The sequence below is a fragment of the Oncorhynchus nerka genome, linkage group LG17 (assembly GCF_034236695.1).
Source record: "Oncorhynchus nerka isolate Pitt River linkage group LG17, Oner_Uvic_2.0, whole genome shotgun sequence".
NCBI lineage: Eukaryota > Metazoa > Chordata > Actinopteri > Salmoniformes > Salmonidae > Oncorhynchus > Oncorhynchus nerka.
The window spans coordinates 8624537-8648053 of record NC_088412.1 but is presented as its reverse complement, the minus strand read 5'-3'; the positions used below and the strand labels follow the sequence as shown (position 1 = coordinate 8648053).

At 42.0% G+C, this 23517-nt stretch overlaps 1 protein-coding gene across 1 annotated transcript in view; it reads right to left on the bottom strand.

Moving 5' to 3' along the window:
* Positions 1-23280, bottom strand: part of LOC115125059 (mucin-2-like) — a 33603-nt gene extending 10323 nt beyond the window's left edge. Inside the window, 34 exon segments of the mRNA XM_065002756.1 lie at positions 107-354; positions 581-755; positions 937-3631; positions 4102-4500; positions 5346-6606; positions 6609-7067; positions 7229-7357; positions 8567-8723; positions 8997-9236; positions 9488-9667; positions 10300-10410; positions 10600-10738; positions 10986-11137; positions 11222-11313; positions 11697-11752; positions 11969-12224; positions 13592-13718; positions 13928-14022; positions 14217-14381; positions 15245-15266; positions 15268-15383; positions 15930-15996; positions 16523-16636; positions 16755-16905; positions 17385-17426; positions 17428-17466; positions 17468-17489; positions 19751-19876; positions 20097-20313; positions 20943-21082; positions 21512-21602; positions 21883-21997; positions 22543-22816; positions 23190-23280. Coding sequence (XP_064858828.1) covers positions 107-354; positions 581-755; positions 937-3631; positions 4102-4500; positions 5346-6606; positions 6609-7067; positions 7229-7357; positions 8567-8723; positions 8997-9236; positions 9488-9667; positions 10300-10410; positions 10600-10738; positions 10986-11137; positions 11222-11313; positions 11697-11752; positions 11969-12224; positions 13592-13718; positions 13928-14022; positions 14217-14381; positions 15245-15266; positions 15268-15383; positions 15930-15996; positions 16523-16636; positions 16755-16905; positions 17385-17426; positions 17428-17466; positions 17468-17489; positions 19751-19876; positions 20097-20313; positions 20943-21082; positions 21512-21602; positions 21883-21997; positions 22543-22816; positions 23190-23265 — 8748 coding nt within the window. The 5' untranslated portion in view covers positions 23266-23280.
* Between the last annotated feature and the right edge of the window lie 237 nt (positions 23281-23517).

Below are 23517 nucleotides of genomic sequence, written 5' to 3'. Positions count from 1 at the left end.
CATAAATAATTTCTCAGTCCTTTAGGCCCCAAATCCAGCCATTCAACATATATATGGCCTGAATTGCTTATATTGATTTCTGAGCCAGTTTATCCACTTAAGTTACCTCCAACTGAGCAGCTCCAATGAGGTTGTGATTCTTCAGTGTTATAACTGTTGAGCGGTAGGACACGATGATGGATCGAGGACAAGACACGTCCTCGGTGGGATCACAGTTGACGTTGTCGATGTAGATCTTGAAGTGGTGACGCGGCAACATCTCCTCCATCAGCACATAGGTACAGTTCCCTTGGAAGCTGTAGAAGAGCCCGTCGAAGGTGATGTAATGGGGGTCTCCCCAACCCTCACAGACGCCTGTCATGAAAATAAACACTGTTATAAAGCAGACAGACATTACGATCCTCTGACAAAAATGTTTGTTTTTAAAATGTATGAAGTAATATTTATATTGAGTATTTATATTGAGTATTATTCCAAACGTTAGTGATAAGGACGTGTTTGTTAGTTACAGAAACTGGACGTGGCCATCTACCTTCCTGACCAGGTCAGAGGAGAAGAAGAAGAAGCTTTCACAACTCACAGTCACACACGAATCGTTGGCAGCAGTAGAACTCATCCCATTGTAGCACTGGTTTCTTGCCATTGGTACATGTGATTGGCTCAGGCTCTGGGCATTCATACGGAATTATCTCAATGGTGTTGTTTTCAATGCATCTGGCCAAAGTGCAGTTGCAGAGCCAGAAAGTTTCATTTTGCTGATATTTTAGAGAGAAAAGAAAATTGCACGTCATCAGAGAGCTTTCACAATTCACACAGGAATCAATTAATAAGTCTCTGAAAGGACTTTTCGACCTCGTTGACATCAAATGTTGGCCATGTGTTATTGACGTTAAGGGAGCCCAGTTGATTATGTGATGGTTATATTGAGGTACTTACCACTTTGTCCCACTCAGGACAAGTGATTGGTGGAGGGGTTGGTGACCCAGTTGTGGTTGGTATTGAACTGACTTGATGTTCTGGTGTTATTGGAGGACCAGTGACAACCGATTCATGGGTTGTTGGTGATGTGGTTGTCATTGGAGTTGTGGCTTCTGTTGTAGTTGGTGGTTTAGGTGTTGTTGTAGGAGCTTTAGTGGTTGTGGTATCTATGACAGGGGTGGTTGTGGTTGGTTTTTCAGTTGTCCTGGGGGTTGTGGTTGATTCTTCTGTTGTTGTTGGGGTTGTGGTTGGTTCTTCTGTTGTTGTTGGGGTTGTGGTTGGTTCTTCTGTTGTCGTTGGGGTTGTGGTTGGTTCTTCTGTTGTCGTTGGGGTTGTGGTTGGTTTTTCAGTTGTCCTGGGGGTTGTGGTTGATTCTTCTGTTGTCGTTGGGGTTGTGGTTAGAGTTATGGCTTCCGTTGTAGTTGGTGGTTTAGGTGTGGTTGTTGTTGGTGGTAATGGTGTGGTAGTTGTTGGTGGTAGTGTTGTTGTTGGTGGTGGTGTGGTTGTTGGTGGTGGTGGTGGTGTGGTTGATGTTGTAGTTGGTGGTGTTGGTGTTGTTGTTGCTGTGGTAGTTGTTGGTGGTAATGGTGTTGTTGTTGGTGGTGGTGTTGGTGTTGTTGTTGGTAGTATTGCTGTTGGTGTTGTTGTTGGTATTGGTGTGGTTGTTTCGGTGGTATTGGTGTGGTTGTTGTTGGTGGTATTGGTGTGGTTGTTGTTGGTGTTGTTGTTGGTGGTATTGGTGTTGTTGATGGTGTTGGTGGTATTGGTGTTGTTGTTGTTGGTGTGGTTGTTGTTGTTGGTGGTATTGGTGTTGTTGTCGTTGGTGGAATTGGAGTTGTTGTTGTTGGTGTTGTTGGTGTGGCTGTTGGTGGTATTGGTGTTGTTGTTGTTGGTGGTACTGGTGTTGTTGTTGGTGTGGTTGTTGTTGTTGGTGGTACTGGTGTTGTTGTTGTTGGTGGTTGTGGTATTGGTGTGGTTGTTGTTGGTGGTGGTGTTGGTATTGGTGTTGTTGTTGTTGGTGGTGTTGGTGTTGTTGGTGTTGGCATTGGTGTGGATGTTGTTGTTGTTGTTGGTGGTGTTGGTGTTGTTGATGGTGTTGGTGGTATTGGTGTTGTTGTCGTTGGTGGAATTGGAGTTGTTGTTGTTGGTGTTGTTTGTGTGGCTGTTGGTGGTATTGGTGTTGTTGTTGTTGGTGGTACTGGTGTTGTTGTTGGTGTGGTTGTTGTTGTTGGTGGTACTGGTGTTGTTGTTGTTGGTGGTTGTGGTATTGGTGTGGTTGTTGTTGGTGGTGGTGTTGGTATTGGTGTTGTTGTTGTTGGTGGTGTTGGTGTTGTTGGTGTTGGCATTGGTGTCGTTGTTGGTGTTGTTGGTGGTGGTGTTGGTGTTGTTGATGGTGTTGGTGGTGTTGTTGTTGGTGGTATTGGTGTGGTTGTTGTTGGTGGTAATGGTGTGGTTGTTGTTGTTGGTGTTGTTGTTGATGGTATTGGTGTTGTTGTTGTTGTTGGTGGTGGTGGTGTTGGTGTTGTTGTTGGTAGTATTGCTGTTGTTGTTGTTGTTGGTATTGGTGTGGTTGTTTCGGGTGGTATTGGTGTGGTTGTTGTTGGTGGTATTGGTGTGGTTGTTGTTGGTGTTGTTGTTGTTGTTGTTGGTATTGGTGTTGTTGATGGTGTTGGTGGTATTGGTGTGGTTGCTGTTGGTGGTATTGGTGTTGTTGTTGTTGGTGTTGTTGTTGATGGTGTTGGTGGTGTTGTTGTTGTTGGTGGTATTGGTGTGGTTGTTGTTGTTGGTGTTGTTGATGGTGTTGGTGGAATTGGTGTGGTTGTTGGTGTTGTTGTTGTTAGTGGTGTTGTTGTTGTTGGTATTGGTGTTGTTGATGGTGTTGGTGGTATTGGTGTTGTTGTCGTTGGTGGAATTGGAGTTGTTGTTGTTGGTGTTGTTGGTGTGGTTGTTGGTGGTATTGGTGTTGTTGATGGTGTTGGTGGTATTGGTGTGGTTGTTGTTGGTGGTATTGGTGTTGTTGTTGTTCTTGGTGTTGTTGTTGATGGTGTTGGTGGTGTTGTTGTTGGTGTGGTTGTTTCGGGTGGTATTGGTGTGGTTGTTGTTGGTGGTATTGGAGTTGTTGTTGTTGGTGGTATTGGTGTTGTTGGTATTGGTGTGGTTGTTGTTGGTGGTATTGGTGTTGTTGATGGTGTTGGTGGTATTGGTGTTGTTGTTGTTGTTGGTGGAATTGGAGTTGTTGGTGGTATTGGTGTTGTTGATGGTGTTGGTGGTATTGGTGTTGTTGTCGTTGGTGGAATTGGAGTTGTTGTTGTTGGTGTTGTTGGTGTGGTTGTTGGTGGTATTGGTGTGGTTGTTGCTGTTGTTGTTGTTGGTTGGTTGGTGGTGTTGTTGTTGTTGGTGGAATTGGAGTTGTTGTTGTTGGTGGTATTGGTGTTGTTGGTATTGGTGTCGTTGTTGTTGGTGGTATTGGTGTTGTTGATGGTGTTGGTGGTATTGGTGTTGTTGTTGTTGTTGGTGGAATTGGAGTTGTTGGTGGTATTGGTGTTGTTGATGGTGTTGGTGGTATTGGTGTTGTTGTCGTTGGTGGAATTGGAGTTGTTGTTGTTGGTGTTGTTGGTGTGGTTGTTGGTGGTATTGGTGTTGTTGTTGTTGTTGGTATTAGTTTTGTTGTTGTTGGTGGTGTTGTTGTTGTTGTAGGTATTGCTGTTGTTGTTGTTGGTTGTATTGGTGTCGTTGTTGTTGGTGGTTTTGGTGTGGTAGTTGTTGGTGGTGAAGGTGCTGTTGTTGTTTTTGTTGATGTTAGTGTTGTTGTTGGTTTTGGTGATGTTGTTGATAAACATTCAACGCAACAGAGGACTCTAATCTTATAGTTAAAGCACTTAAATGGTCTCTGAGTTTGTTTATTTTCTTCACATATTAACCCGAAGTCAACATCGCACTCCACAACTTGGCCTGTCGAAGCTACATAGTCCTCTAAGCTTGTATTTGGATAGTCTGTAGCTACACATTCAATATCCTGTGGATCTTCACACACTTCTTTTCCACTCTGCGTGATATTCCAATACGTTTCCCAATCACTCTTATCTTTATCATCATCTTCATCATACCATTCTGACCACTCACAGGTAGGAATACAAGGAGTAGTTGTTGGCTCTGGTGTCTGGGGGGTAGTTGTTGGTGGTATTGGTGTGGTTGTTGTTGGTGGAATTGGTGTGGTTGTTGGTGTTTGTGTGGTTGTTGTTGGTGGTATTATTGTTGTTGTTGTTGTTGGTGGTGTTGTTGTTGGTGGTATTGTTGTGGTTGTTGTTGTTGGAATTGGTGTGGTTGTTGTTGGTGGAATTGGTGTGGTTGTTGTTGGTGGAATTTGTGTGGTTGTTGGTGTTTGTGTGGTTGTTGTTGGTTGTATTGATGTTGTTGTTGTTGTTGTTGGTATTGGTGTGGTTGTTGTTGGTGGTATTGTTGTGGTTGTTGTTGTTGGAATTGGTGTGGTTGTTGGTGTGTGTGTGGTTGTTGTTGGTTGTACTGATGTTGTTGTTGTTGTTGGTATTGGTGTGGTTGTTGTTGGTGGTATTGGTGTTGTTGATGGTGTTGGTGGTATTGGTGTTGTTGTTGGTGGTATTGGTGTTGTTGTTGTTGGTGGTATTGGTGTTGTTGGTATTGGTGTGGTTGTTGTTGGTGGTATTGGTGTTGTTGTTGTTGGTGGTATTGGTGTTGTTGGTATTGGTGTGGTTGTTGTTGGTGGTATTGGTGTTGTTGATGGTGTTGGTGGCATTGGTGTTGTTGTTGTTGTTGGTGGAATTGGAGTTGTTGGTGGTATTGGTGTTGTTGATGGTGTTGGTGGAATTGGTGTTGTTGTCGTTGGTGGAATTGGAGTTGTTGTTGTTGGTGTTGTTGGTGTGGTTGTTGGTGGTATTGGTGTGGTTGTTGCTGTTGTTGTTGTTAGTGGTGTTGTTGTTGGTGGTATTGGTGTTGTTGTTGTTGGTGGAATTGGAGTTGTTGTTGTTGGTGATATTGGTGTTGTTGGTATTGGTGTGGTTGTTGTTGGTGGTATTGGTGTTGTTGGTGGTGTTGGTGGTATTGGTGTTGTTGTTGTTGTTGGTGGAATTGGAGTTGTTGGTGGTATTGGTGTTGTTGATGGTGTTGGTGGTATTGGTGTTGTTGTTGTTGTTGGTGGAATTGGAGTTGTTGTTGTTGGTGTTGTTGGTGTGGTTGTTGTGTTGGTATTGGTGTGGTTGTTGTTGTGTTGTTGTTGTTGTGGTGTTGTTGTTGGTGGTTGTTTGGTGTTGTTGTTGTTGTTGGTGGTGGAGTTGTTGTTGTTGGTGATATTGGTGTTGTTGTTATTGGTGATATTGGTTGTTGTTGGTGGTATTGTTGTTGTGGTATTTGTTGGTGGTGTTGGTGGTATTGGTGTTGTTGTTGTTGTTGGTGGAATTGGAGTTGTTGGTGGTATTGGTGTTGTTGATGGTGTTGGTGGTATTGGTGTTGTTGTCGTTGGTGGAATTGGAGTTGTTGTTGTTGTTGTTGGTGTGGTTGTTGATGGTATTGGTGTTGTTGTTGTTGTTGGTATTAGTTTTGTTGTTGTTGGTGGTGTTGTTGTTGTTGTAGGTATTGCTGTTGTTGTTGTTGGTTGTATTGGTGTCGTTGTTGTTGGTGGTTTTGGTGTGGTAGTTGTTGGTGGTGAAGGTGCTGTTGTTGTTTTTGTTGATGTTAGTGTTGTTGTTGGTTTTGGTGATGTTGTTGATAAACATTCAACGCAACAGAGGACTCTAATCTTATAGTTAAAGCACTTAAATGGTCTCTGAGTTTGTTTATTTTCTTCACATATTAACCCGAAGTCAACATCGCACTCCACAACTTGGCCTGTCGAAGCTACATAGTCCTCTAAGCTTGTATTTGGATAGTCTGTAGCTACACATTCAATATCCTGTGGATCTTCACACACTTCTTTTCCACTCTGCGTGATATTCCAATACGTTTCCCAATCACTCTTATCTTTATCATCATCTTCATCATACCATTCTGACCACTCACAGGTAGGAATACAAGGAGTAGTTGTTGGCTCTGGTGTCTGGGGGGTAGTTGTTGGTGGAATTGGTGTGGTTGTTGTTGGTGGTATTGGTGTGGTTGTTGTTGGTGGAATTGGTGTGGTTGTTGGTGTTTGTGTGGTTGTTGTTGGTGTTGTTGTTGTTGGTATTGTTGTGGTTGTTGTTGTTGGTATTGGTGTGGTTGTTGTTGTTGGTATTGGTGTGGTTGTTGTTGGTGGTATTGGTGGTGTTGTTGGTATTGTTGTGGTTGTTGTTGGTGGTAATGGTGTTGTTGTTGGTGGTGTGGTTGTTGTTGGTGGTAATGCTGTTGTTGTTGTTGGTGTATGTGTGGTTGTTGTTGGTATTTGTGTTGTTGTTGTTGGTGGTATTGGTGATGTTGTTGTTGGTATTTTTGTGGTTGCTGTTGGTGGCATTGGTGTGGTTGTTGTTGGTTTTGGTGTGGTTGTTGTTGGTTTTGGTGTGGTTGTTGTTGGCTTTGGTGTGGTTGTTGTTGGTTTTGGTGTGGTTGTTGTTGGTGGCATTGGTGTTGTTGTTGTTGGTGGAGGTGTGGTTGTTGGTGGTGTGGTTGTTGTTGGTTTGGTGTGGTTGTTGTTGGTGGCATTGGTGTTGTTGTTGGTGGAGGTGTGGTTGTTGGTGGTGTGGTTGTTGTTGGTTTTGGTGTGGTTGTTGTTGGTGGCATTGGTGTTGTTGTTGTTGGTGGTGGTGTGGTTGTTGGTGGTGTTTGTGTTGTTGTTGGTGGCATTGGTGTTGTTGTTGTTGGTGGTGTTGGTGTTGTTGTTGGAGGTGGTGGTGTTGTTGTTGGAGGTGGTGGTGTTGTTGTTGTTGGTGGTGGTGTGGTTGTTGGTGGTGTTTGTGTTGTTGTTGGTGGTGTTGGTGTTGTGGTTGGAGGTTCTGTTGTCAATGTGGTAGTTGTTGGTGTCCACGGTGTTGTTATTGGTGTTGGTGGGGTTGTTGTTGATGGGCCTGTTGGTGGGCATTCCTCAACACACTCCCCGGTCTCTTCATCAAATATTGGCCTATCTGGAGGGCATTGTGGGTAACAACCTAAAAAGAAGACATTGTGATTTAGTTGTTTTGATTGAGTTATTACATATAATGAAGTTGAGGTTAAGAAAAACGAATTGATATTTTGCAAAGAAGGGCATGTGCATATGGAACAAACATGCAGGCTGATGCCAATCAAATCAAATAGCATGCTGCCTCACCTTCCAGATTGGGAAGAGGGTTGTCACAGGTCCCATTTGGATTCAGACAGGTCTTGAAGCAAGGTGTGTGGCAAGGGCTGTAATGCCATTCACATTCACCTGGATCGTTGTAGTAGTCACAGAACACAGCTACAAAAGGGAAGACGTACAGGTTCATACACTGAATACACATTGCCCTCAGCAAATGGCACCCTATTCCATATAAAGTGCATTACTTTTTATCAGAACCCTATGTACCCTGGTCAAAATCATCCACTGTAATGTTCCACATTAAGATATCTATTTAAACCAAGCAGCTAAAATATACTTTAGATCCACATCCTCACATTGTCACCATGTTTGGGTTCTTTCAACAGCATATTCATTTACTTAGCATTGTAAATTCTAATCAGTCAAATGACACCAGACCTGCCAAGTCATTTCATTGCAAAGCCTGACAGTCAAATGACACCAGACCTGCCAAGTCATTTCAATGCCAAGCCTGACAGTCAAATGACACCAGACCTGCCAAGTCATTTCAATGCCAAGCCTGACAGTCAAATGACACCAGACCTGCCAAGTCATTTCAATGCCAAGCCTGACAGTCAAATGACACCAGACCTGCCAAGTCATTTCAAAGCCAAGCCTGACAGTCAAATGACACCAGACCTGCCAAGTCATTTCAATGCCAAGCCTGACAGTCAAATGACACCAGACCTGCCAAGTCATTTCAATGCCAAGCCTGACAGTCAAATGACACCAGACCTGCCAAGTCATTTCAAAGCCAAGCCTGACAGTCAAATGACACCAGACCTGCCAAGTCATTTCAATGCCAAGCCTGACAGTCAAATGACACCAGACCTGCCAAGTCATTTCAATGCCTGACAGTCAAATGACACCAGACCTGACAAGTCATTTCAATGCCAAGCCTGACAGTCAAATGACACCAGACCTGCCAAGTCATTTCAATGCCAAGCCTGACAGTCAAATGACACCAGACCTGCCAAGTCATTTCAATGCCTGACAGTCAAATGACACCAGACCTGCCAAGTCATTTCAATGCCAAGCCTGACAGTCAAATGACACCAGACCTGTCATTTCAATGTCATTTCAATGACACCAGAAGTCATTTCAATGCCAAGCCTGACAGTCAAATGACACCAGACCTGCCAAGTCATTTCAATGCCAAGCCTGACAGTCAAATGACACCAGACCTGCCAAGTCATTTCAATGCCAAGCCTGACAGTCAAATGACACCAGACCTGCCAAGTCATTTCAATGCCTGACAGTCAAACAGTGGAAGTGTGTGACCTTTGGAACACAAGCATAATGAAACCCCCAAAAATGTGTTGTACTTACGACAAATTTCTGGTGTTCTCCATGCAACACAGACTCCAGCTTCGGTGCAGGCCTGGGCGTAGGCTGCTACAGCTGTACAGAAACACTCACAGTCTCCGCCAGTATCACAGGCACAGGAGTCTTTCACACAGTTCTCAAAGTACAGACTAGGGTCTACCTGTAAAACACATACAGAGAGAACACACGATGCACTAATACTGTATTATTATTTTTTTGTTTCTTAGAGAATTATTCAAAACACATTTAACAACAGACATGTTCATGAATAAAATCATCGAGGATGACAAGAAAGTCAATGTTTAAAACGATTTGGGCGTATTTTTTGGTTCAGAAGTTTGACTGTCCACCATCCTATCAGTGTTCTGTCTGAACCTTTCACCTGGTTTCTAGCTGTACGGTTTATACATAGCAATCTGTTTCAGCACTGTACCTTCTTGTGACACAGTTGGAAAGTCTTTCCGGTGATGATGCTGCACTGCATCTTAGCCCAGTTGTGGCGGTTGGGTCTGGCTCCACATGGGTCCACGTTGCTTTCTGCGTCGGGACAAGTGCTTGACACTTTCCAGCTGTTAGCAAACTCCACAGGACTGCTGACTATCATCTGACCTTGTGTGGTGAAGTCATCTCTGCCTTCTCCATTATAGTTCCCACACAGGCCGCACACTGCTCCCTATAGACACATAGAAACGATAAGGCAAACATAGTGGTACTGTACCAAATCAATCACTGTTAGCAATACAAAATGCACTCTGATGTCTGATGTCTTGTTCATCTATTTTGAAGCCTATTTCATCACAGGCTCTCTATGTGAAACCTTACACTATGCTGTTAGCAACACAAAATGCACTCTGATGTCTGATGTCTTGTTCATCTATTTCATCACAGGTTCTCAATGTGTTAACCCTTCAACACTAAACGTACACTATGCTGTGGCTCCAGGACGATGCGGACAGTAGTTTTGCGGTCCCACAGCACTGCGATCCCGATGTCTGACTCAACAATCAGGTACAGACCGACGGTCCTCACTCGGTACTGGATCTGAGAGCCCACTCCTAGGTCCACCACTTCATGGGTCCCCTTTGATAGTTTCAGCTCTGTTCTCTGTAAGGATAAGGATTTATCACTTCCTGTTCATAGACAATTAGGCTTGAAATAGTTTTTCCCAAAATCCCAGGTTTTCCAGAAATCAAGGATTTCCTCCTTATTCCCTTTTAATTTCAGAAAATTTGCAATTATGATTTCTGGAAAAACAGGGAATTTGGGGAAAGTTACCGGAATTTTGCAAAACTATGACAGACAATACACTTTATATAGCTTTATATGAAGAAAGAAAATGTCTTGAATGTCGTACTGATTTTTGCAGTTAGTGGCTATTTGGAAGAAAGTTTTACTTGCAATGATTGTGATGGTGATTTTACCTCCTTTAGTTGAATTCACTAATTGTACCGTCTCTCTGAATAAGTCGCTCTGAATAAGAGCATTTGCTAAATAATGTATTTTTTGTTTGTATGAATGTCAAATCATCTCTCATTATGATCCAACGGGTATAGAAAGGAGAATGGCTCAATATAAAGCCTGGAGTGGAGTAAATGGAATGGTATCAAACACATCAAAACCAGTCATGCATTTGATGCCATTCAATTCATTCCGTTCCAGCCATTACTATGAGCCCATCCTTCCCATTGAAGGTGTCACCAGCCGCCTGTTGGAGTGTATCATTTGTCCAGTCTTACCCCCAGTTGAACCCTGACAGACTTGGAACAAGTGGTGCCTGTGGTTCCACACGGTATGTTCTCTGTGATCACCATGAATTTGTCCTGGACAGGCCGGTTCCCACATTTGTTCTTAAAGAGAGACAGAGGGAGAGAGTACTTTAGAAACCAAATGAGACTTTTGCCATTTAAATGATTAGTTGGTAATATAGAAGACAATAGCAGTACTATTATACAAACATATTTTTTGTATAAAAACACATCACAATTGAATTGAAATGTATTGCATTGTATTGAAATGCCCTGATAAGCATTAATTACCTGGACAGCCACATAGCCACATTTTCCTTGGAAGCCATACGTGCGCTCATCAAAGGTTTTGTAATGGCCACTGCCGTAGATGGTACAGGTTCCTGGGCACTTCTTATCTGTGCACTCCCATTTCCCACTCTTACAGGTGCTACATGTGTACAGTATGAGAGACACTAAGTCAAAAATCCTCTTCAAATACAATCCTGATCACATTAGCTAGAGAGGATGAAGGAAGCCCTCATCTCGTGTCATGAAATCTCATTCCATTTAATTTACATCTCCATTCCTTTTTATATGGTATTGTTTCATATAACGTCATATCATACCGCATAACCTCACATTGTATCGTTTTTGATCAGAAAGTAACATATAACCATAAAAGCTGAATAACTCACCAAGTGTTACATCCGTTTGGGATCTGTTTTCCTGGGGCGTAGAGGAATCCGTCATGGCTGCATGGGCATTCATGTTTATTCACACACATGCCTTTCCCATCCTCCCACAGACTCGTGGGACACTTGCACCCAGACTCACACTCTGCGGAGAACTGTGGTCAAGGAGAGAGACGGGAATTAAATAAAGAAGTCAACCCTTAGGTCAGGTACTAATGGAAGTCAACAAGTCAACTCACACAGTCCATGAAATCCGGGTTCCTACAGCTCCGTGTACACTGTACTCCCAGGTCATTGGAGCAGTTCAAGAACACCTTCGGCGACTGGCAGGCTGTAACAGAAGCAGTTTCATTATTATTACACAATAAGTTGTCAAATTAGATCTGGGTTCAAATACTATCTTTCAGATACTTCCAGGGCCGGTTTAAAACAGATTTAAGCCTAGTCCTGGACTCAAGTAATTGAAATGATCTCTCATATAGTATTTGAACCCAAGTCTAGGTACAATACTGTATACATCAGAGGATTAATGGGATATGAATAGCAAGGGGACACAGAAAGGCTACTTACTACTCTCTGAACGGGGGACACAGAAAGGCTACTTACTACTCTCTGAACGGGGGACACAGAAAGGCTACTTACTACTCTCTGAACGGGGGACACAGAAAGGCTACTTACTACTCTCTGAACGGGGGACACAGAAAGGCTACTTACTACTCTCTGAACGCATCTTCCACGAACGGCAGTGAAGCTTCCCATTGTTGCAGACACTAGAAGAACACACATGATGCCAAGAGATATTTTAATATTGGAGTAACATTGCAGGACTGTGTACTTTTTATACTAGCAGGTAATATGACAAATTTGCTGCTTTGGTAGGTCGGTAAATTAGGTAAATAAGTAGATGGGTAGGTAGGTAGGTAGGTAGGTAAGTAGTCACTTAAATAGGTAGCTAGACACTTTATTAGATGGAAACAGTCTCTCACCAGTGTTCCTCCTGAATGTTGATGGACTTCCCAGGCTTGATGTGGACCCCGTTGTGGAAGCAGGGGCATTTGTCCATGGGTACACAGGTGCCCCTGTCATCCATGTAGAGTCCATCCGGGCAAGAACAACCATCCACGGGGAGGAAGTCATTGGTACAACCCTGGCTTTTGCTGGCCAGGGAGCTACAGGTCAGCTGACATCTCTGGAGCTGGTCAGAGTAGGTCTGAGACGCTGGGCAGTTACCAATGTATTTGTCTGTTTGTAGGGAAATATGGAAAGTGTTGGATAAAGTTAAGATTGGCAGTGTTGGAAAACTTTACTAAAGGCTCTATTTTACTCCAGGAAGGAAGAGGATTAAGTAAGTAAGTGTTGTTAACCTGTTTGGGATAGGGGGTGGTATTTTCATGTCAGGATGAAAAGAGTGCCCAAAGAAAACTGCTTGCTACCCAGGCCCAGAAGCTAGGATATGCATATAATTGGTTTTGGATAGAAAACACTCTAAAGTTTCTAAAACTGTTAAATGTCTGTGAGTATAACAGAACTAATTTGGCAGGCGAAACCCCGAGGACAAACCATCCAGGAATCTTTGTTGTTGTTGAGGTGACCATGTTTTCAATTGGATTTCTATGGGAATCTACATTTCTGAGGGATCTGGTTGCAGTTCCTAGGGCTTCCACTAGATGTCAACAGTCTTTAGAAATTGGTTGTTTTCTTTTGAGTAATGAAGAAGTATGGCTGTTCAGAACGAGGGTCGAGTCTGGTATACAGTTGTGTTTGGGGAGCGCGACCTGGCGCTCGCTCCACTTTCATTTTATTCCGTCTTAAATTTGATCAATTATTTACAGTATAAAGTACCTAAAGTTGTATTGGGAAAGTTGTTTGAAATGTTTGGACCAAGATTACAGGTAACTTATTCGATAATGTGTAGTCATATTGGGCGAGTTGGAACTGGTGTTTTTCTGAATCAAACGCGCAAAATAAATGGACATTTTGGAGAAATAACGACGGAATTAATAGAAAAAAAGGACCATTTGTGATGTTTCTGGGACATATTGGAGTGCCAACAGAAGAAGATCTTCAAAGGTAATGCATGAATTATATCGTTATTTCTGAGTTTTGTGTTGCGCCTGGCGGGTTGAAATATGACTGTCATGTGTTTGTTTGATGGGGTGCTGTCCTCAGATAATAGCATGGTTTGCTTTCGCCGTAAAGCCGTTTTGAAATCTGACACAGTGGCTGGATTAACAAGAAGTTAAACTTTAATTTGGTGTATTACCTTGTGATTGTATCAAAGTTAAATATTTCTAATAATTTCTTTTGAATTTCGCGCTCTGCAATTTCACATCCACAACCGTTTGACCGGGCACCGCAATTTCCCTGAGTAGGGGAATTTGTCAGGTTACCCCATGTCTCCCCTACTTTTTGCAATGGCGGTGGAATCCGCCAAGGTTGTCCCCTGTCTCCCATACTTTTAGCGATGGCATTAGAACCATTTGCAGAACGCATATATTCTAATGAGAATATCAGTGAACCTTTCATTGGTAGTCAGGAGAGGCCTATACTGTCATCTCCTTTCACCAATATACGACAAGACATAAATATGAGAAGTGTAAATCACTTACCACACACGTTCTCTCTCCAGCCCGACAGGACCACTCCCTTGGTAGCACAGTCTCGCACATAAGAGGAGAAGACGGCACACAGGCAGTCTTCACTCTTCTCACAGTTGCAGCTAGCGTACGTGCATCGCTGCAGAAAATATCAAGTTTAAGTAAATGTTCCATACGTAATAAATATATAACACATCTCATTGGCCAGAGCTTTCGCATGACAAACAGTATTACAAACAGCATTAAAAACAGTAAGAAAGTTCAGGACAAATATGTATAATTGTGAGCATTCCAAACCAGATGTAACTCAATGAAATGTAACAGTTACAGTTATAGTAAATGTATTACCTTGTAGTAAAGCTCGGGGTCCACCATGGCATGGCACTTGGCAAAAGTGCTGTCAGAACTTCTTAGCATGGAGCACCAATGTTTAGCATAGTTCTCTGAGTAAACAGAACATGGTAAGAGTTCAAATATGTCTGATACAGTATAAACTGCTGCTTCCTGCATCGATTTGAATCCAACGACATGATACTGCGGTTGTTGACATAAACTTTTATGAAATACTTATGTTCTGCTTTTCATTGAGTTATGTAAGGGTTAACCTTCAATTAAAGAGTTAGTGAAGAGGGCTTACCATTCTCCACGCTGAGGGAGCAGGGGTCGTCCAGCCTCTCCTCTCTGTCTCTGCAGGTAGGATTAGCCTTCCAGGAGTTCCCAAATGAAGAGGCTGTTCCCTCCACCATACCCTGGGGGGTCTTCATGTCATCGGACAGAACCTTGTTGAAGTTCCCACACAGACCTAGAAGAAATAGAAACAGTAATCAACACCATATAAACTATTACCAAACAGTAATCAACACCATATAAACTATTACCAAACAGTAATCAACACCATATAAACTATTACCAAACAGTAATCAACACCATATAAACTATTACCAAACAGTAATCAACACCATATAAACTATTACCAAACAGTAATCAACACCATATAAACTATTACCAAACAGTAATCAACACCATATGAACTATTACCAAACAGTAATCAACACCATATAAACTATTACCAAACAGTAATCAACACCATATAAACTATTACCAAACAGTAATCAACACCATATAAACTATTACCAAACAGTAATCAACACCATATAAACTATTACCAAACAGTAATCAACACCATATAAACTATTACCAAACAGTAATCAACACCATATAAACTATTACCAAACAGTAATCAACACCATATAAACTATTACCAAACAGTAATCAACACCATATAAACTATTACCAAACAGAAATCAACACCATATAAACTATTACCAAACAGTAATCAACACCATATAAACTATTACCAAACAGTAATCAACACCATATAAACTATTACCAAACAGTAATCAACACCATATAAACTATTACCAAACAGTAATCAACACCATATAAACTATTACCAAACAGTAATCAACACCATATAAACCTTCACCAAACAGAAATCAACAACATTTTTGTACTTTCTTGCTGTTTTTACTATTTTAATGAGCCCTGGTGAGTAAGATTACCAATGTTTATTACATTTACATAAAGTAGAATTCAAACTCTGTATATTACTGATATCTGCTCACCTTCAGAGGCTATATGCCTACAGCTTGGGAGTTAACTTACCTTGTGTCTTGGTCTTGTAGCTCTGGGTCCAAGGTGACATAGACCTGCATGATAGGGACCAGCTGGATCTGAACCTGCAGCCCAAAGCTGGTCTGGAGCATCATGTGGAAGGACGATGGCTTGAACACACTGATGTCAGCTATGGGAAGAAAAACAAATAGACTGATGTCAGCTGGGAACAAGACTGAAAGAGCTCCTGCTGGGACAGAGGTTGTCCTAATATAGACACCGTACACTAATGTCAGCTGGGAACAGAAAGGGGGGTTTGGGGGTAATAATCATTCAATTAAATATGATTCATTTTTTATTAAAAAAAATCTATTTAATCCCACTAAACATTACTGTACTTATTACTGTGTCAATAGCTTTGGAAGTACCGTGTAATAATAACTAGAATTAGGTGTGCATAATCTTTATTATAAACTGGGTGGTTCTAGCCCTCAATGCTGATTGGCTGACAGATGTGGTATATCAGACGGGGTGACAAACCATTTAGTTTTACTGCTCTAATTATGTTGGCAACCAGTTTATAACAGCAGTAAGGCACCTTGGGGGATTGTAGTATATGGCCAATGTACCATTGGAAAGGGAAGTTGTGTCGTGCCCAAGAACAGCCATTAGCCATGGTATATTGGCCATATATCACACCCCCTCAGGCCTTATTGTTAATCATTCCATGTCCCACCTGTGTTGTAAGGCAGAGTGATCTGTGCATTGTGGCTGACTTTCCCATCGGCGGTGATCACCAAAGCCTGGAAAAGAAAACAACAGCCATGATCAACTCATCCTATTCAACACAAGACTAGCTGTGCAGTATATACATTTCACTTACATGTGAGTACTTATAGTCAGATCCAAAATGATTAGCAACCCTGTTTCCATTATTTTTCAATACCTCACCCTGCGAGGATAACAACACTGAGCCTTTCTCTACAAGGTTTTAGGAGATTGGAGAACACATTGGGAAGTATCTTAGACCATTCCTCCCATACAGACCAGTGGAAGCACGACAGCCCCATAACATCAAAGATCCACCACCATTTTATACAGCAGGAATCAGGCTCTGTTTTGCATATGATTCTCCTTTTTGACACCAAACCCACCATTGGTGTGTCTGTGGCCAAAGAGATTCATTTAATGGTCTTTCTTGGTCATCTTTATCAAGGATGCCTTTTAATTTGGACCTGACTGTAAATACACAGAGATGGTGTATAATATACATGTGTATATGTTCAAGTGTATGTCAAATCTCCGTCTTTTAATGAAGGAAATACTCACGTTGTTTCTATCATTGTTTAGTAAGACCACAACACTCTTGAGGCAAGTGTCAAACTTCTGTCTTATACAGGGAACCAGCTGGACCAGTACAGTGAACTTTGGACTGGCTTCATTCTGAAACAGAGAAGGGAAAACAAACAAAAATGATGAGAAAACGTTGTGACATATAAAATGTCATCCACTTCTCATCTAGATTGTCTCTTCAGAAAAGTATAGTGTAATTGTCAGTTACCTTGCTTTCCACCTTGGCTAAGGGGTAGTAACAGTCACCATGGAAGGTGAATGCTTTCCCATCGAAGGTCGTCACGTGTGAACCCTCCTCAACGGCACATGTAGCAGGGCTGGGCAGACTTTTACAGGACCACTGACCATGATGACAGACACTGAATCACAGACACAGACACACAGACACACAGAACACAGACACATGATGAAGGCATTTACAGGACCACTGATCATGATGACAGACACTGAATCACAGACACAGACACACAGACACAGAACACATGATGAAGTCATTTACAGGACCACTGACCATGATGACAGACACTGAATCACAGAACACAGAACACATGATGAAGTCATTTACAGGACCACTGACCATGATGACAGACACTGAATCACAGACACAGACACACAGAACACAGAACACATGATGCAGTCATTTACAGGACCACTGACCATGATGACAGACACTGAATCACAGACACAGACACACAGAACACAGAACACATGATGAAGTCATTTACAGGATAAACCAAGTATCCGAACCCTCTGTGACGACGTCTGTCTTAATATAACTTGTTATGTTAACAGCACAGTACTTTACATTGAGCACTTTAAGTCTAAACCTTTGACTCACCATTCCTCACGGTCCTGTCTGAATACTTCTCCAGAGTTGTAAATGTTTGCACTGACACTGGTCCTGAGTGACACACCCTCTTTGAGATGTCATCAAACACAGTCCCTACAGAGTGGTGAAAACAGACAACGTGTTACTAACATCACCACAGTCCCTACAGAGTGGTGAAAACAGACAACGTGTTACTAACACAGTCCCTACAGAGTGGTGAAAACAGACGTGTTACTAACACAGTCCCTACAGAGTGGTGAAAACAGACGTGTTACTAACACAGTCCCTACAGAGTGGTGAAAACAGACAACGTGTTACTAACATCACCACAGTCCCTACAGAGTGGTGAAAACAGACGTATTACTAACACAGTCCCTACAGAGTGGTGAAAACAGACAACGTGTTACTAACATCACCACAGTCCCACAGAGTGGTGAAAACAGACGTATTACTAACACAGTCCCTACAGAGTGGTGAAAACAGACGTGTTACTAACACAGTCCCTACAGAGTGGTGAAAACAGACGTGTTACTAACACAGTCCCTACAGAGTGGTGAAAACAGACGTGTTACTAACACAGTCCCTACAGAGTGGTGAAAACAGACGTGTTACTAACACAGTCCCTACAGAGTGGTGAAAACAGACGTGTTACTAACACAGTCCCTACAGAGTGGTGAAAACAGACAACGTGTTACTAACACAGTCCCTACAGAGTGGTGAAAACAGACGTGTTACTAACACAGTCCCTACAGAGTGGTGAAAACAGACGTGTTACTAACACAGTCCCTACAGAGTGGTGAAAACAGACGTGTTACTAACACAGTCCCTACAGAGTGGTGAAAACAGACAACGTGTTACTAACACAGTCCCTACAGATGAAAACAGACGTGTTATTAGTCCCTACAGAGTGGTAAAACAGACGTGTAAACTAACACAGTCCCTACAGAGTGGTGAAAACAGACGTGTTACTAACACAGTCCCTACAGAGTGGCTATAAACAGACGTGTTCTAACACAGTCCCTACAGAGTGGTGAAAACAGACGTGTTACTAACACAGTCCCTACAGAGTGGTGAAAACAGACCTATTACTAACACAGTCCCTACAGAGTGGTGAAAACAGACGTGTTACTAACACTAACATGGACAGAACTGTAAAATACAGAAATCTGTATAAATACACTTTATAAATTATATTTATTATTACTAAATCTAAACCAAATGTGTATTATGACTAAATATAAAATATCATCACTGCTATACTGATACATTGAGGTGTGTTCTAGATCTCTGTCATCACTGTTATACTGATACATTGAGGTGTGTTCTAGATCTATATCATCACTGTTATACTGATACATTGAGGTGTGTTCTAGATCTCTAACATCACTGTTATACTGATACATTGAGGTGTGTTCTAGATCTATATCATCACTGCTATACTGATACATTGAGGTGTGTTCTAGATCTCTGTCATCACTGTTATACTGATACTTTGAGGTGTGTTCTAGATCTCTATCATCACTGTTATACTGATACATTGAGGTGTGTTCTAGATCTCTATCATCACTGTTATACTGATACATTGAGGTGTGTTCTAGATCTCTGTCATCACTGTTATACTGATACATTGAGGTGTGTTCTAGATCTCTATCATCACTGTTATACTGATACATTGAGGTGTGTTCTAGATCTCTAACATCACTGTTATACTGATACATTGAGGTGTGTTCTAGATCTCTAACATCACTGTTATACTGATACATTGAGGTGTGTTCTAGATCTCTAACATCACTGTTATACTGATACATTGAGGTGTGTTCTAGATCTCTATCATCACTGTTATACTGATACATTGAGGTGTGTTCTAGATCTCTATCATCACTGTTATACTGATACATTGAGGTGTGTTCTAGATCTCTATCATCACTGTTATACTGATACATTGAGGTGTGTTCTAGATCTCTGTCATCACTGTTATACTGATACATTGAGGTGTGTTCTAGATCTCTGTCATCACTGTTATACTGATACATTGAGGTGTGTTCTAGATCTCTATCATCACTGTTATACTGATACATTGAGGTGTGTTCTAGATCTCTAACATCACTGTTATACTGATACATTGAGGTGTGTTCTAGATCTCTATCATCACTGTTATACTGATACATTGAGGTGTGTTCTAGATCTCTATCATCACTGTTATACTGATACTTTGAGGTGTGTTCTAGATCTCTATCATCACTGTTATACTGATACATTGAGGTGTGTTCTAGATCTCTATCATCACTGTTATACTGATACATTGAGGTGTGTTCTAGATCTCTATCATCACTGTTATACTGATACATTGAGGTGTGATCTGGTTAAAGGCTGACCGTGAGGGCAGAAGCAGCCGTCCATCAGGTGTTCTTCACACAGTGAGCTGGTGTCAGAGTGGGTACAGGTATCCATGCAGGGAGAGCCACTCTCCAGATAGACCATGTTGAACGGACACTGCTTGTCTAAGAAAACAAAGACAATTAATGATAGTGCATTTTATTATTATATGTAAATATGTATATGTATATATATATATTTTTTTAAAGACATTTGTATCATCTGAAGCTGACTATGGACCATAAAATAGTTATTTTTTGCATGTGACTTTTTGATCAACAACTCTACTGTCATCCAGTAAATGTGTTCCTGAACACCCAGACAGTTATTGAGATGTCCCATTACCACAGAAGGCTGTTGTTCTCCAGTGGGGTGGCTGTCCCCCGGCGTGGGAGCACTGTCTGGAGTACTCTGCCAGGGTGCTGCAGACACAGAAGCTATCTGAAGTGTTGCTGCAGCCACACAGGTCCTGAACACAGGCCTGGATGTAGGGCTCAGGGTTCACGACCGCACCACAGGAGCTCCACAACGGCGAGCGCAGGAGCTGGTCACACTGGGCATGCTGAGGATGAAGGAGGAGGAAGAGGAGGAAGTGGTGAATGAGGAGAAGGTGAATGACGAGGGAGAGGAGGTGGAGGAGGAGGAGGAGGAAGAGGTGGAGGAGGAGGGAGAGGAGGAGTGGGAGAGGGGAGGAGGAAAAGGAGGAGGAAGTAGAGTTAGAGGTGGAGGAGGAGGGGAAGGAGGAGGAAGTAGAGTTAGAGGTGGAGGAGGAGGGGAAGGAGGAGGGGAAGGAGGAGGAGGAAGAGGAGGATGTGGTAGAGGTGGAAGAGGAGGAGGAGAGGGAAGGTGGAGGAGGTGGAGGGAGAAGAGGTGGAAGGGAGGGAGTAGGAGAGGAGGAGGAGGAGGATAGGATGAGGAAGAAGTTATGGAGGAAGAGGGAGAAGAGGAGGTGGAGGGAGAAGAGGTGGAAGGGAGGGAGAGAAGGAGTAGGAGAGGAGGAGGAGGAGGATAGGATGAGGAAGAAGTTATGGAGGAAGAGGAGGAGGAGGTTGTTAGTTGCAATACGAATAATATTATGCCAGATCTGAACTTAATTGGTTCCATATGGCAGTCAAATACATCAAGAGAATGAAGTGAAGTGAAATACTGTAGTCTACTTGTCAGGCTGAACAGACTGGAGGTAGAACTTACAAACTCCTTGCATGTGTCCTCTTTAGGCTGAACGTCTGCAGGTTCATCTTCCTCTTCCTCTTCATAGGGGTCTTCACAGTCCTCGTTGGGCCTGTGGACCTTCTGTCTGTTTCCAAACTCAATGGGGCTCACTTTACGACCTGCACGGAAATAAAACGATGTCATCCTTTATCAATAAGTGATTAGAAACGCATATAAATGTGTATACATGTATATTAATGAACTTACAACCTGTGTGAAATTATAATGATGTTACTTGATGTAAGAATATAAAACAGTCACTTAGAATATATTAATAAATAGCATGGTAATAATAACAACTAAATAAGTCATTATAAATATTTAAATAAATGCTTACAAAGTCGTTATAAGTGACTGTACATGTAATAAATGATCATATTAGCCACTTGGAATATATTGATTATACTTAACACCATAAAACCTTACAGGAATAAGCTATTATAAATACTTGTACATTTTAATATAAATGATTATAAGTGTGTTATAAATGACTATACGTGTTATATTGTTCATGACTCGTGATGCTAATAATTGTTATAAATGCTCACCGTTATGAACAAACTCATTGTGGACTGGAAGGCCATTGAAGTCTCCACAGAGACCACAGGTACGGTTGGTGTACTCCGTGTCCAGCTCCACCTAACGCAAACAGTGATGGGTCAACTATGTTCTAAGGTAGACTCAGAGAAATGCCGTTGCCACGGGCAGCAGCACAGATATTGAGATGAGATACAAGACTTCACTCTCACACAGTCACACACATGGTATCAGTGCATGTGCACGGGTTCGTTTTACACCGTTCACTGTTTAATGACAGCAGTCCAATTCAGTGAACTTATTGATTCTTACAAAGCGAATAAATAAATAGACTTCTGTATGCATTCTTCTAAGTAACGTTTTGATTCTTATGAAAGCTTACCATGACGGCATCTTCTCCGTTCCACATGACAACCAGGCCAACCTTGGAGTAGAGTTTGGTGTAAACTGCATTCCTCTCCAGTTGGACTCCTCCATTGTAGAACGGCAGAGTTACACTGGGAATAAAGACGGAGAACATAATTAATGATAGAGATGACAGAGAAATGTACCAACGTGTCAATTGACAACAAACAGACACAAAATACAGTTAATACAGTTGAATTCAGAATGGAATCCCTGGAAATATGTCAAAGTACTGTCTCAGATGGGAATAGGTAACAGCATAATATACATCCATTACTTTTTACAGAGAGGAGATGTTAGATAGATAGATAGATAGATAGATAGATAGATAGATAGATAGATAGATAGATAGATAGATAGATAGATAGATAGATAGATAGATAGATAGATAGATAGATAGATAGATAGACAGATATCGATACATTATTTTATTTTTTATGACAGGGTAGCCAGGGTGGCAGGGTAGCCTAGTGGTTAGAGCGGTGGACTAGTAACCGGAGGGTTGCGAGTTCAAACCCCCGAGCTGACAGTTAACCCACTGTTCCAAGGCCGTCATTGAAAATAAGAATTTGTTCTCAGTGTGACGTCCCTGATGAATTAGAAGACACATAACATAAAACATTTGTGGAAAACGTACATTTCTCCATTGACCGCGACCTGAGTCTTGGTCAGGTGGAAGACCAGGTCGTTGATAGTGACCACTACGTGTTTGACCGTAGGGTTCCCCTCAGCCTCAGTAGCCTCGTTCCTCTTCAGGTGCACAGAGAACTCCTGGTAGGACTCAGAGTGGCAGTCGGAGGCCAGGTTGTATTCACACGTCCCTGGGAACTGGTACACGTCTCCATCGAAGGTCTTGAAGTGCTCTCTGCCCCAGGTGCTGCAGATGCTGTTCACATGGTTGGACTGGCGCGCTGAGGAGACGAAAACAGAAAACGTTACCCACTTTAAATGTATGGAATCAGAAAGAGACACAATTTATAACTTTGCTGTAAACTGTACATAACGCAGCATCTATTTCAAAAGATCCCATTGTAGTGGATTGTGAATCAAGATATTAAAACATATGACACTCCTAGACAAACTGCACTCAGATTTGCTCCAACCAAAATGGTTCATAATAACTAAATGTGTCTGTTCTTAACTGATAGTTAACTCGAAATAGATAGAAACGTAATCTAACGCCATCTCTATACAGTATCTATTTCTATGTTTGACTGTTTGTCTTTGTCTGCATAGATCAAAATAAATCACTGCTATTTCCAAAATGATCGTGTATCGTCTTACCTTTCCTGGCTTTCACCTGGATGGTGCTCGTTAGTGGCAGAGCGAGAACACACAACCACAGAGTTGTCCACCCCATAGTTAGTGTCCAGGTGAAGTGGGCTTCAGGTAAAAGTGCAGAGTGCTGCTGGACGGCCTCCTTTATAATGGCATTGTTTAATCTGTGTCTGTCAGTTCACACCCATCAGAAGGAGGATGTCAGACATCTTTATTGAGACATGGTAAACATTGACAGGGACAGATTGCCGACTGGCCAATCAGATAACAGAAGAACATGGCATAAGTCATTGCAAAATTTGAAGAATTGCAGGAAATTAGCTTTAAAACAGCA